Source organism: Rousettus aegyptiacus, unplaced genomic scaffold (assembly GCF_014176215.1).
Source record: "Rousettus aegyptiacus isolate mRouAeg1 unplaced genomic scaffold, mRouAeg1.p scaffold_m13_p_16, whole genome shotgun sequence".
NCBI lineage: Eukaryota > Metazoa > Chordata > Mammalia > Chiroptera > Pteropodidae > Rousettus > Rousettus aegyptiacus.
The window spans coordinates 2,523,024-2,536,945 of record NW_023416291.1 but is presented as its reverse complement, the minus strand read 5'-3'; the positions used below and the strand labels follow the sequence as shown (position 1 = coordinate 2,536,945).

The 13,922-nt window shown below is 45.9% G+C and overlaps 1 protein-coding gene across 1 annotated transcript in view; it reads left to right on the top strand.

Annotated features, from left to right (window-relative positions):
• Nucleotides 1-13,922, top strand: part of TRPC3 (transient receptor potential cation channel subfamily C member 3) — a 50,609-nt gene that overhangs the window by 35,705 nt on the left and 982 nt on the right. Inside the window, exons 7-11 of the mRNA XM_016165607.2 lie at nt 250-514; nt 2,496-2,691; nt 4,000-4,209; nt 7,003-7,086; nt 12,921-12,996. Of these exons, the coding sequence (XP_016021093.2) occupies nt 250-514; nt 2,496-2,691; nt 4,000-4,209; nt 7,003-7,086; nt 12,921-12,996 (831 nt within the window). The remainder of the gene's footprint in view (nt 1-249; nt 515-2,495; nt 2,692-3,999; nt 4,210-7,002; nt 7,087-12,920; nt 12,997-13,922) is intronic.

Below are 13,922 nucleotides of genomic sequence, written 5' to 3'. Positions count from 1 at the left end.
TATTCTTGGTCTCCTCAATGTGAAGTCAGCTCAGTACCTTTATAATATCGTTTCCTCCACTGAAATAATTCACGTGGATGTGGAATTCATATGTTTCTGGCTTTAACATGACAAATAGTGCCCAGACTGTTACTTAGATGTAATTTTTTGACTTAAGATCCTATTTAAGGTATAGCTTTTGCCTAGTTAGCAGTGACTAGACAGTTCCATTGACAGCCTCTCTCTCTCCCTCTCCCTCCCTCACTCCAGCCAGGGATAAGTGGCTCCCTTCCGACCCTCAGATCATCTCCGAAGGCCTCTACGCCATCGCCGTGGTACTCAGCTTCTCCCGGATCGCCTACATCCTCCCGGCCAATGAGAGCTTCGGCCCCCTGCAGATCTCCCTCGGCAGGACCGTGAAGGACATCTTCAAGTTCATGGTCCTCTTTATTATGGTGTTTCTCGCCTTCATGATCGGCATGTTCATACTTTACTCTTACTACCTTGGGGCTAAAGTAAATGCTGCGTTTACCACGTAAGTAAGACGTCTGCTTTTTAAAAAGGTGCCATGAGGAGAAGGGAACGTTTTCAGGGACTGTAAGAAAGGTGTTTCTGAGAGCAGGAAGCAACCCCGTGGGACCCAGTCAGAGCCTGCACGTGACTAGGTCACTGTGGGGGCCCCTCCCTCCACGTTTCAGGAGCATTTGACCACGGAATGAGTCGGAATTTGAAAATCCTAGATGAAATTGGCTATTTTGAGAGAGTCGGGTAACAAATGTTTAATAGCGATGTTGCTTTACATTATGTGTGACATTCAATTCAGTTTCAACATTTTGTAGCCATAACCGTTGTTTCAAAAAAAGAAGCATCGGCTCTTATGCAATGCATCATGAATCAGTGTGGGAGCCGAGTAAGAAGAAATTCCCGCTGAGGGTGCACGGCCCGCCGTCAGGGTGGCATGGCTCCCTTCCCCACGTCCTGCTGGTTTCTGTACTGGAGACTCACCTCCCCCAGGCAGTCTTCCTTGACTACGCCTCCTTAGTCTTCGTCCTTTTAAATTCCCTCAGCATGGAGACATCCTGATTGTGAGATTCGCTCCCACCCATCGGGGTTTAGTTGCCTCAGGGGTGGGCCCTCTGTCTGTACTGTGGTCCTTGCAGCTGGGAAGATCATGGGCCTTCCCCGCCCCCTACCCCCCATTTGTACCCTGTGATGCTCTGCTAGAAACCAGCTAGACGTTCCGTAAGTTCCCTGTAGACTAAAATAAAACCTCAAGCCCTTGCAGACGTCGAGGTTGTTTGGAAATGAATTTTCTCAAACAGTTCACGTAGAGCAGGTCGTGGGGGGAAAGATAACTGAAGGTCACTCGATCCTAAGGAAGGAAGGAAGGAACCTGTTTAATCCCAGCGGGGAAGGGCCCAGAGACCCAGCACGTAGGCCCGCCCCTCGGAATCCAGCCAGAACTCGCTTCATCTTTTACACTTTCCTCGTGGTTCTGTGTGAGGCCGAGGCACCACGAGGTCGGGGGAAGAACGCAGGCTGGGTGATCAGGCAGGCCTGAGTGCGAACACAGTCTCCGCGGTGCACGAGCGGCGCGGCCTTTGGTGACATCATGAGCATTTATTTCTCTGCGTCAGTTTCCCGATTGTTAAAATCAGCACGGAAGGGTTTAAATCGGGTCATCATGAGGACGACGTAAGCTAGGTGATACATTCTCGTGACGGAAAATTCGTGTGGAGCGCCCACGGCGACGAACCTGCCCCCTCCTTCGCACCTTGGACCCCAGGCTCTCAGTGCTCCGTAGTTCCCAGGAGCAAGGAATTTGGGGGTGCTTTCTGAGCTATATTTTGCATAAACAAGAATATAAGTAGTTGTGTACCCCACTTTTTTTTTATTCAAATGGTGGACTATTTCACACTTGCCGCATCTTATTTTTCACTTAAGAACATAGCTCAGGTATCATTTTACGTAACCACATGAAGACAGATCTGTGGCTGCGTAGTGTCCCGTTGTGTGGATGTCGCGGATCGACGTCGCCACACCCCGCGGATGGGTATTTGGGGCACCCTCGTCCCTCCCCACTGCCATGCTGCCAGAAATATGTTGCTGCTTCCTTTTTTCGAAGCGGATATATAATTTAAATTCCGACCTCGTTCTACTCCAGAACACCTGATTTAAATTTCTAAGCCACCTACGAAATCAAACCCCAAACTTGCATCCTTCTAGAAGGCTCTGGCCTGACTTTGGCTTTCCCCTGATGAGTTCAGAGACTTGTCACTCGATGCTAACATTCAGAAAAGCTGGCCATCGGCACCATTTAGTGACAAGTTCCTGAAATCCCAAGAGGGCAACATTTCTACTAAATGTTATGATAAAATGATCCTCCTCTGGGTTTATGATGATGGTGTTTTATGAAGGTGTTTTCCATCTGCACAGACCCTGACTTGTGTTTACTCTTGACTTTTTAGTACTGAGAACCGTACATTTCCTTACTGTGGACCTTATTCTTTCAACAGGGTAGAAGAAAGTTTCAAGACTTTGTTTTGGTCCATATTCGGGCTGTCCGAAGTGACTTCCGTTGTGCTCAAATATGACCACAAATTCATAGAGAATATCGGATACGTCCTTTATGGAATATACAATGTGACCATGGTGGTCGTTCTGCTCAACATGCTGATCGCCATGATTAACAGCTCCTATCAAGAAATCGAGGTAAACCCGTCGCTCGTCCGCCCTGTCCGTCCCTGCCATCTCGTTGTAAACGGTGTGACGCATCCGCGCCGGTGCCCCGCGAGGGAGCTCCAGCCCGTGCACGGAGGACCTGTGGGAATTTAACCAGAACTTATGATATGTAACACCAGGCAGGGAGGGCCTGGGCCTGTCTCTGGGTCTTCCGTCTCGTGGGTAGGCACACACCTCGCAGGGGCTTCGAGGAGCGCAGTCAGAATTGACCACCACTGCGCCTTCTCTCGGGGTGTATTTCGGAGGTTTTGACATGAGCGGCTAGAAGAAGCGTTGGCCATAGGGGTCCTATTCACTGCCAGATCAGCCAGCTGACCATCCGAAAGGCCCTGGTCAAAAAATCCCCAGGCGTCTGGCAAACGTGATGATGTTCTTCAAACCAGTCGGAAGTGTTCACGTCCTGGAAATCACTTTGTTTTGCATCGGGCTGGTTCGGAGCCGTCTGTCGTCGGTGTATCCATGTCCTTTTGTCCTCCGGTTTGGCGTTCGGGATCTTTTCAGTGCCTTGCTGTCTGTGAAGTCCACTGAGTGTCCGTGTCTGTTTTAGAAATGCGTAAGGCGGTGTTCCCAAAGCGGAAGTTAGGTCCTCCGGAAATGAGCAGTGTGGTGTTCCGCACACCTGCTCGGGCGTGACAGTGGCAGTCTGGGGACCGTGACGTGCGTGAGCCAGCTTCCTCTGCCTGCGGGCCCCCTCTTCATTTCTCCTCTCCAGCCTTTCTCCCGCTTAGGATGGTCACACCCATCACCATGGAGCGGCACCGAGGATAAAAGATTTAAGACAGGAATAGGCCGCTGAAGGCCTTCCGTGGCCTTCGAGGACATATGTCAGACACATAAACGCCAAAGTGCAGTTTTCCTTCTTGCGCCCTTCGCTCGGATGGGTCTGGATGCGGAGGGCGGGCGGGGAGGGCGTGGGGAGCTGTCCTTGGGTCTGCAGGCTCAGTGGGCTGGGGAGGGAGGAATTCATCTTTTCATCCTTCCTAGACTCTGAATTTTCCTTGTGTTTTTCTTTGGTTTTGCGTGGCGGACTGGAAATTCTGGTTAAATTTCAGCAGGGACTGACAGAAGCAAACAGAAGAGAATTTTTTTTTTTTTTTAAAAAAAAAAACAAGGCTCAGAACATTACATAGGCCAATAGATTTGATGCAGATAAATGTATATAAGTCACTTATCTATGTCAAAAGCATAATGCAGGCTCATAAAACCCTACTGGAATCGTTTACTAGAATATTTAGTTTTTAAAATGAGTCGTTACTGCTCTTCTATCTTGTGACACAGGATGACAGTGATGTCGAATGGAAGTTTGCTCGTTCGAAGCTTTGGCTATCTTATTTCGACGATGGCAAAACGTTACCTCCACCCTTCAGCCTGGTTCCCAGTCCCAAGTCGTTTGTGTATCTCATCATGCGGATCCTGAACTTTTCCAAATGCAGACGGAGAAGGCTGCAGAAGGACATCGAAATGGGCATGGGGAACTCGAAGTCCAGGGTGAGTGTCGGAAGCGGACCCGCAGCCGCGGGATGCCCGCCCGTCTGTCTCTCCCCCCGTCCTTCCACGTCCGTCCAGTAATTTTGATGGGTGAACTTAGAAGATGTTGAAAGTGACCGTCCACTCCATGGTCTTTCATAGTCTGATACTATCGTCATCATGTTTCAGGATGTCACTTGGTCTGTGCCTTGCTTTTGGTCATAATTTCACATAAACTACCAGATTAAAAACAAAGAACTTCTTTAACTTGTTAAAAGAAAAACAGTTACTGTTAGAAAACACTTCGTTATTTGCCTTCCATGCTTCTCAACTGTTTTTCTGAAGTTAAATGGTTGTAACCTCACATTTTCCTCTTAGTTGTATGTATAGTTCGCCACCACCGAATTCTTCTAATTTGCAGAAACCCTTTATTGGGCCAGGTAGTCTTTTTTCCTTCAGTGTGATATAGTCGATACAGGCCTAAGAATGTCCTCAAATATTAACCATAAACACCCCTTTTATAAATAATCAAGAGTGGTTTGTCCTCAGATCGTCCTAGTTGAGTCAAACTCATCGACAGGCAGAGGTGAGTTCGATGATAGCACTTTATTATCATGAGCTTAATTTTCAGAGATAGAATTGGTATCGGAGACAGAAGGACGTGAGCAGAACCGCAAATGATAGGGGTCGAGGCAGACAGGAGCCAGTGTGTGGGGTGGAGTATAATTTTTGCCTGACGTTGCAGAAACGACCTGTTATATGCCGGGAGCCCTGGGATAGCAAGGTCGTCTCTGCAAAGCACAGGCCTTCCTGAGCAGAGAGCCGGATGTTTCTTCTCGGTCGAAGTGGGGGAAAGGGCCGGATTAGGGCAATTTAAATCTCTCACTTTTTATTTATTTTTATTTAAATTTCTCACTTTTTAAAATAGATGTGCCTTTCCAAAATTTGTAACACCAACGGCATTCTATTCTTTTAAGGAGGTGGCCTCTTACACCTTTTTTTTTCTCTGACCTGCATTCGGGCCCTCAGGCTGTTAGGTGACATGCGTTTCAAAGGCCACCTTGCCCGTGCCCGGTGGGCAGCAGTATCACACAGGGGAGAGTCCTGGCGCTGGGCCTGGCTTTGAATGCTGGCGCTTACGGCTTGTTGGCACGGGCCGCAGATGAGGCGCTTCCTCGCTCTGAGCCTTAGTGTCTCCTGGGAAAGAGAAGAGGTCGTAGGGCCCTTGCGAGGACGAGGTGCGGTGTGCAGAGTCCCCGCCTGACCAGCATCAATGCCCCTCCTCTGGCCGGGCTCACAGAGGGCTCGGCCGCCTGTGTGCAGCTCGCGGGGCTGGCGAGGTGGGCATGACTCTTGGTCCCACCTTCTGGAGTTAGACAGCCGAAGCCCTTACGGTTACGCACACGGGCTGCCCAGGGCGGAGTGGGCCGCACCTTCGGCTGCAGGTGGCTGGTCTCCTACGGGGGCCAGACCCTCACTGTCCCCTTGGGCAAGCCCCACTACTGCCGAACCGCCTTTGTTCCTCTGCAGACTTAGGAACTGGGCCTGTATGGTTTCGAAAGGAAGCCTCTCGAGCGTGGAAACGCGCAGCTCTTGCCCCTGGCACCTTAAAGTCACTTTCGGGCCGACGCCCCTGACTTCATTCCCGGAGGAGTCATAATGCCAACCGTCAGGTCGCGCAGAAGGCAGGCGTTGGGGGTGCGGGGCGCCCGGCCCGCCAAGGCGCCCGCGCGCTGGTCTTTCGGGAGCCCCGCCCCTCGGCTCCCCCGTGGCGAACACCTGGCTAAAAACTGCCATGTCCATGTTATTTATTTGTTTTTTAATTACGTGCAGAGCTGTTGAAATCTCTTTAATCTTATTTATGTACCTAGATGCTCTGTGTGCTGGATTTAGTAAAAAAAAAAAAAAAATGTTCTTTTGGAGAAACACGTTTCTGCTTTTCTTTCTCCGGAGGGGCGGAGCCTCCAGCAGGGTTTTGGGCTCCTCTGTGGTCGGATACTGACCCCCAGTGGCGCCCGGGCTCCCGGCGCCTCGCCAGGCCAGAGTGGCGGCCGCTTCCTCCTGCCCAGCGCCCACAGCTCCGGAGTCATGGCCCGGTGGGGCTGGGGGCATGCAGATGTTTGGATCTGGGGCCCTGCCTTTGCACCCCACCGTGCAGGAGGCGGCTTGCCCGTGGAAAAGAGGCAGGCCCCGCTCATCCGCGCATGCGCCTCCAGCTTCCTTCCCTACCTGCCCAAAGTTAAACCTCAAAAAGAGCGAGAGAAGAGAAAAGAAAAGCAAGACTCTTTAGGCCAGATCTCTCCAAAGTTGCGAAACGGCTCAGTAGAAGGCCCAGATCCCTGGGAAGAGGCGTTATTTGGGCAAACGCTTTAGGGTTCCAGAATTCTAAGTGATACCAGCCGAATTGGCCGCCAGTTCTGCTCCAGGGCAGGGGAGGAACGCTCGTCTGCAGCTTGGCCTTCTGGGCGCCAGGAATCTGTTCTGACAAAGTAGGCAAGGTCCCCAGGAGCCATCACGTTCAGCACGAGCCAACTTTTAACAATATTTTTTCAGAAAAAAATTAAATAAAATGGGTTTTCGGTTAAGTGGTTTTATTACAGTTCACGCTGCTATTGCATTGACAGACGTGACCATTTTTGCTCACGCTAATTTTTGCCTTTGGAAATAAAATCACTTAATGAAACTGAACACCCACAACGTGTTCCTTGGAAATGTTGACTCCAGAAGTGTTATTAAGGAGGATAAAATAGGTTATGCTTTTGATTTCCAAATGAATGTATTCTGATTTACTAGGTTAATTGTATTTTTTCCTAGTTAAACCTCTTCACTCAGTCTAACTCAAGAGTTTTTGAATCACACAGTTTTAACAGCATTCTCAATCAGCCAACACGTTATCAGGTAAGCGTTCATTACACATATCTCTTTATCTGTTTGTAATTCCATATGTCTGTGTGTATGTGTGTGTGTGTGTGTGAGAGAGAGAGAGAGAGAGAGAGAGAGAGATTGAGAGAGAGAGAGAGAGGGGGAAATTAGTGAGTAGAATGAGATTCTTCGGATGTACTATGAGGATAGAATAGAGAAAATGATATGTTAGTTGGTGGGCATTTTTTTTTTTTTTTTTGGTTGAGGAAGAAGAGTTCCTTTGTGGCATTGAGTGGCGCCTTGCCACAGTCGTCAGGGGACACTTCCGGTGTCCCTTGGGCTGGAGAAAGCAGTCAGAGAAGTGGTCTGCTTGGAAAACAACGCCGGCACACTTCTCAGGCAGTCCATTTTCCGAATGCATTCTGAGGCTACCCCGTTTCCTCAGTACTCCTCGAAAACATCTTTTGCATTTTGATACTGGGCATGACATTTGAACACTATCCCCCAACGCAGAAGAGGTGATAGTCCTTTATTTTACATCAATCCGATCATTTTCAATGATCAAATCTTTAGATCTCTTGTGTGTACAGGATCCCAGGAATGGGGGTCAGGAATTTGTCATGTGTGGGGGTGACAACAGATGGCCATAGTCCTCTTCATACAATTTTCTTGGAGGCAGCAAATTCTGCAGAATTGCTTGCCACGCTGAGTGCCAATGCCTTACTTTTTAATGCTTCTATTATATTCCATTGTATGGTCATACTTAATCGATCAGTCTTCGGTTGCTGGAAATAGAGAACACTACCAGGATTTAGCTCTTACAAGCCATACTGTAGAAAGTAACCTTGTTTAAATGACATTTGAAACATGTGAAAATCTATAGCAGTGTCTGGTTAAAACATATGTGTATTCTAATTTTTTATTATCAAATTGATTTTGTTGGCATTTGTGCCAATTTACATTCTTAAAATAAATGTATGAGAGTGCCCATTTCCTCCTTAATTTTCCACTAGTATGTTACCAGAGATCTTTATTTTGACCGGATAGGTAACAACGGTATCACAGTGTAGGTTTACTTCCCATTCTTTATCATGAATGAACTTGACCATCTTTTTACATGTAGTGACCTGTTTATATATATTTAAAAAAAGGAAGTGTGCATACCTCTAAGTTTCATTATAGAAGGAGTTTGTTTGTTTTTTCTGTTTCTTATTCTCCTTGTTGCTTTTGAGTGATTTAGAAGTAGAGAAATGCCTAAATTCACTGTCAAATTCAAACTTCCTGTGGCTGAAAATTGTTATGCTGCTACATGAGATGATCCTTCCTAAACGCCCCTCCAGACTTCTATACATTTCGTATTTTCCTAATGAGAAGAATTCCCTGTGCCTATGGTGTAATCGTCTGTGCCTCCCCAAAAGCGATAGGTAGCAAAAGAGGATCTCTGAGGGCAAAAGTCTCCATCAGCTGCACCCGTACATACCAGTTGAACTAGATATAAATGTCTCAATTCTATTTAGATAAAATTTCCTTATCATGAGCTCTGCGAGTGATAACAACAGTTCGTTTAGTTGTTATGGATTTTTGTCTTAGGCAGTGTGATTATAATTTATGATTTACCTTTAAAAAATCCCAGATCTTAATCTGCGTGATGGGGACTTCTCCTTCACAGCTGTGACCTTGGGGTAGACTGATTCTGATGGTGCTACCGCAGCTTGGCACTCTGGGAATATCTCTAAAGAATCACTTTTATGATTAGTTTGTAAGGCACCAAAAATGCTTTCTTATTTTCTCATTATTTGGCGAATTGCTCACCTTATTAACAAGACTCAGTGCCATATGACTTAACACATTTTCAAAACGAGTCACATTCACCTTAAAAAAAAAAACGTGGCCACGACAAATCAGGTCATCCATCATCTTATCTGTTTTACATTCATTTGAATATTTCCTGTCCAAAGCAAGAAAGAGTTCCAAAAATGTGTTGGTCAACGGCAGTGTTATTTATATTTTAACAGTAATTATTAATAGTATTCTGAGGTGTTTATTTTGAGTGTGTAAAGAATTTTTTGAAAACCTGGGGATAATTTTTCTGGAGAACATAAAGACTTGGAGAGATGGCTCTGATTGAATCCTGCTCATGAATATCTGTATTAGTTCAAGTTAAAAGTACATAGGGAGGCTAAGATGGCAGTGTAGGAAGACCCCAAACTCACCCTTTCCCACCGAATATGAACCTACATATCGAACAATTCTTCCTGAAGAACAGTTGAGGACTGATTGACCAGCTTCTACACACACACACACACACACACACACACACACACACACACTTATCGAGGGTATTAAAATGTGTATGAAACCACACCCACACACACACACCCTGAATAGTCAAAGCAATCTTGAGAAAGAAGAACAAAGCTGGAGGTATCATACTCCCTGATTTCAAACTATACTACAAAATTATAGTAATCAAACCAGCATGGGACTGGCCTGAAAACAGAGACAGAGATCAATGGAACAGAATAGAGAGCCCAAAAATAAACCCACACTTATTCATCTATGACAAAGGAGGCAAGACTATCCAGTGGGAGAAAAAAAGCCAGTGTCTTTTATAAACGGCCATGCGAAAACTGGACGTGTACATGCAAAAGAACGGAACTGGACCACTGTCTCACGCCACTTACAAAAATAAATTCAGGCTGGATGACACGTGAATGTGAGACCTGAGCCCATCCCGCTCCGAGGAGACGGCACAGGCGTCGGCCCTTCGCCTTCGGCCCGGGCCGTGCGGGCTGCTGCCCCTTCGCACGGCTCCGCGGCCTGGAGATCCGGCTCTGACTCGAGGCGTGGATCTCGCTGTCGCCCTTTGCATGGCGGGAGCCCGTCGTCCCAGCCCTGCTTATGGAGTAGACTGTCGCTCCTCGCCGCTGTGCGTTACTGCCCCCCACCCAGCACAGCGGACGTTTATGCTTGTCAGTGAGCCCACAGGTTGGCCCAATGGCTCTTCCTTTCTCGTCTCAGTTCTTGTTCCTCCCCGACTTAATTTCCAGGAGCAGCTCAGCAAGTCCGCTAGACTAGACATTCAGTCGGGAGCGAGACGCCAGGCTCCCTTTCGTTTAGGCAGCCCTAATCTCTATGACCGCTTGCCTTGGATTTCCCTTTCCCTTAGCTTTGGGGCAGGGGCACCTCGAAAGCTCGTGATCCTGCCCACCGCTCAGTCGTTTTCCACATAAAGGTGGCGAGGAGGAAACGGGGCTATGAGTTCATTTCCAGTCTGGCGATTGTTACCAAGCCCTGAGGGAGGTGGCTGGCCCCAACTGCTCGTGGAGGCTTGGACTTAGACCGTGGCATGCTTAGCATCCTTTGTCACCCTCAGTTTTGGGTTATCGACAGTTCCAATGGGAAAATCCCATTTGACATAAGGTTGCATTGCATTGGTTCTCTTTCATGGACAGAAGTTTTAAATTGTCTTACTATAGGTAACTTTATCAGTCTTTTTTTATGGTTTAGCCTTCCTGTTAGCCTTTTCAAGAACTATTTCCCTCTTTGAAAGTTTTTACTTGTCACCCTTAGATCTTGTCCGTTTGGTTCTTTTTCTTCCTTTGCATATGGTGTGAGGTAGAAATGTAATTTTAACTTTCCGATAAGCATTATTTGCTGACTAGTCTATTCTTCAAGCTACTTTTGACTGATAGACATTCCTTTGTATTTTCTTTCTGTAGGAATCTGCCTTCTCTGGCCCCTAAACTTAATCATGTCCCTGCTTTGGTCACCTGTCATAGAGAATTGTTCCAACGACGTCTCCCTGGATTAGGGACTGTGTCCACCATTGCATCCCCAGTACCTAGTTCACTGCCTGGCGCAGAGTTGGCTTTCCAGAAATATTTGGCAAATGAGTGAATGAGTCCAGGCTAACATCCACCAAGCTGAGAGTCGGTCCTGGGACCTGCATGCCTCGGACCTCGACAGGTCTTATGTTTTACTGCCACTGGTTGGATGAGATTTCCCTTTTCGATGGCGTGAGTCCCCTCTTCATCTGTCTTTGTTCTCTGAGGCAGACAGACGCTTTGAATCATCCTTGGAACACGCCCCCCATGGATGAGCGAGGAGTACCATATCTGCATTTGAGTTCAGGTCTTTTTTTTCTTTTTTCTTTCCTTTATTATCTTTGAACGTGATACTCGATACAGGCACTAGAAGATGTGTAACGCATAATACATTATGAAGTATAATTACCTGCACACACACCTGTGAAGCCACCTCCTACCTGGGGATGATAGCATTATGGCCTCTACGCAGGTGTTCCTCCCTAGCCCACACCCTTGCCGCCACCTAAGAGGTAATTCTACCTGGAAGTTTGGGTTTCTCATCCTCTCGCTTTGGACTTCTTTTAAACATAGGCTGGTCGCGTGTATAGATAATCCTAAAAATGCATCCTATAGATCCACTTGTCGTTGAGCTTCGCAAGAATAGTGTCACGCTTGGCGATGTCTGCAGCTTGAATTTTTCATTCCGCAGTTGGGCTTCTCAGGTCCGTCTACACTGTTGCGTGGCTGTGGTTCCTTAACTGCGTTAGAGAACACGGTGACACTGTGTTGTATAACATACCGTGGTCTATTTGTCTGTTCTCCTGTTGATATTTGTTTAGATTGTTACCGTTTGCCTTGCTGTTTTGCGCAAGGCATGGTTGTTTATGTCGCTTGGTCCAAACGGGGGCAGTTTCTCCAGGATCTACACCAATGACGGCCTTTCTGGGTGAAAGGCTATGCAGATATTCAACTCTAAAAGATGATGGCAGGTTGTTTCTCAGGGTGGTCTACTCATCCTCATGCCAGCGCACCTGGTCGGAGACCCAAGGTGTAGGAGACACATCTGTTCCTTCCGTCACTCCACCAAAGTCACCCTCTGGACTGCACAGCGCTTCCCCAATATTTCCTTCCAGTTTGTGGCCTGCCTTTCCACTTTTTATGGTATCTTTATAAAGAGAAGTTTTAATGAAGTTTTAATTGTAACGAGGTTGATTTTGCCAACATTTTCTATCGTAATTAGAATTTTTTATCTTGTTTAAAAACCATCGAGCTCTACACTGAATAAATATATTCTGCTATACTTTCTTTTGGAGGATTTAAAAGCTTTGACTTTCACATTTAAGATGCACATGGAACTCTTTTTTGTGTGTACATTATGAAGTAGGGCTCCAATGTAACTTTTTCCACATGGCTAACAATTACCCCGCAAAAGCATTTACTTAGATTGAAATATGTTCACAATATATATTATTATACTAGGAAAGCATACAATGTAACAATATACATAGCATTTAGAAAACATAAAATACAAAACATAGTAATTAGTACATATACAAAATTTAAAGATAGGGTATTGGAAGGACAGACAGCCACCAAAATAGCAACAGTGATTATCTTTGGAAGATGATTAATTGATGATTTTGTGTATCTCTTTTGTTTTTTTCTGTATTTTTTCTTTATACTGAGCATATATTCAATTTTTTTTCATAACAATAAGACCAGGTAGTGTCTGTAGATGATAATGTAGTGTCAGTACACTTTAAAGAGAAATCGTTAGTTGAAAGAAACCATGAATTGAAACCTTACAATATAACTTTTTTAAAAAGCCGCTTCTTCCATTCCCAGGGGTGGGATGGGGACATGTGTGCGAATCATGCAGTAAGCCTCAGGAGGTGACAAACAGTTAAGTTCTAAAACCTGGGTGATTCTTCTATAAATCGTTATATAAAATCTCTCTTCCTTGAGTTGCTTGCTTGCAGGTAAGTAAGGCCCTTCGGAGAATAGGATCCGGGTTACTTGTATGTATCGTTGGTGATGTAATCATTTCTTTTCACCCAACAGCAAATAATGAAAAGACTTATAAAACGATACGTTTTGAAAGCACAAGTAGACAAAGAGAACGATGAAGTGAACGAAGGTAAGCCTCTCCCACGTGAGGCACGTCCTTTGACAACTAACATAATAAATGTGGAAAACTCCATGTTGAAGATCACTTTAAAAGTCCCGTCTCAGGTCACAGCCTGGGTCCTTCTGAGATCGACAGGAGAATCTTATGTCGCGTTTCTAAAATGCTATCTTTTTAAAGAAATAGTTATTAAAAATATCAACCTGAAACAATTTATCTCCACTCAGAATGCTCTGATCCTCAGAATGCAGGGACCGCTGTCTCTCGGGGAGTTTAAATTCCCTGTTACATGGGTTGTTTCATTGAGTTCCCGTGAGTGGTACCATTTTTCTAATGGCGCAGGTAAAATAATGGTTAGCTCAGACAGAATCCACGTTTCTGCAGAAGAATCTTTACATTTTTTTCCAGAAAGAAAGCTTTAACTCATTGTTCTCATCTGTGTTTCTCGTTTGCCTTTCACTTATATTTTTGGCTCTTTACTTAAACATGTCTATTTTTCCAGGTATATCCTAGGCAGGGCATCTACGTGAACTATAAAAAATTTTCATTAAAGGCCGGGTGTAGGCCAAAACTCCAGCCCAGAGTTGAAAAGAAGTCAACCTGGAGAAATAACTTGCACTAAAAATGGAAACTGTAGCTTTCAGCACCAATGAGAAGCCACTAGATTTAGCTGCACTGATAAGAGGAAAAAGGGCTAAATTGAGTAAAACTGTTCATGAGCTTTGAAGCCATCACCTGGTTAATGCAAGGAATCCCTTGCAAAAAGGAGTCAATCCAATGACATGTGTATGCAGGAAAGACATCTATGAAAGCATGAATGAACCCAGCAAAATCCAATCACAGTGTCCTAGAAACATTCTCAGGGAGACAGGATTGGAATGGGACCATTGTTTAGAAAGTGGAAATCTGATCAGTTGTACCGTAACCCTTAAGGCTGC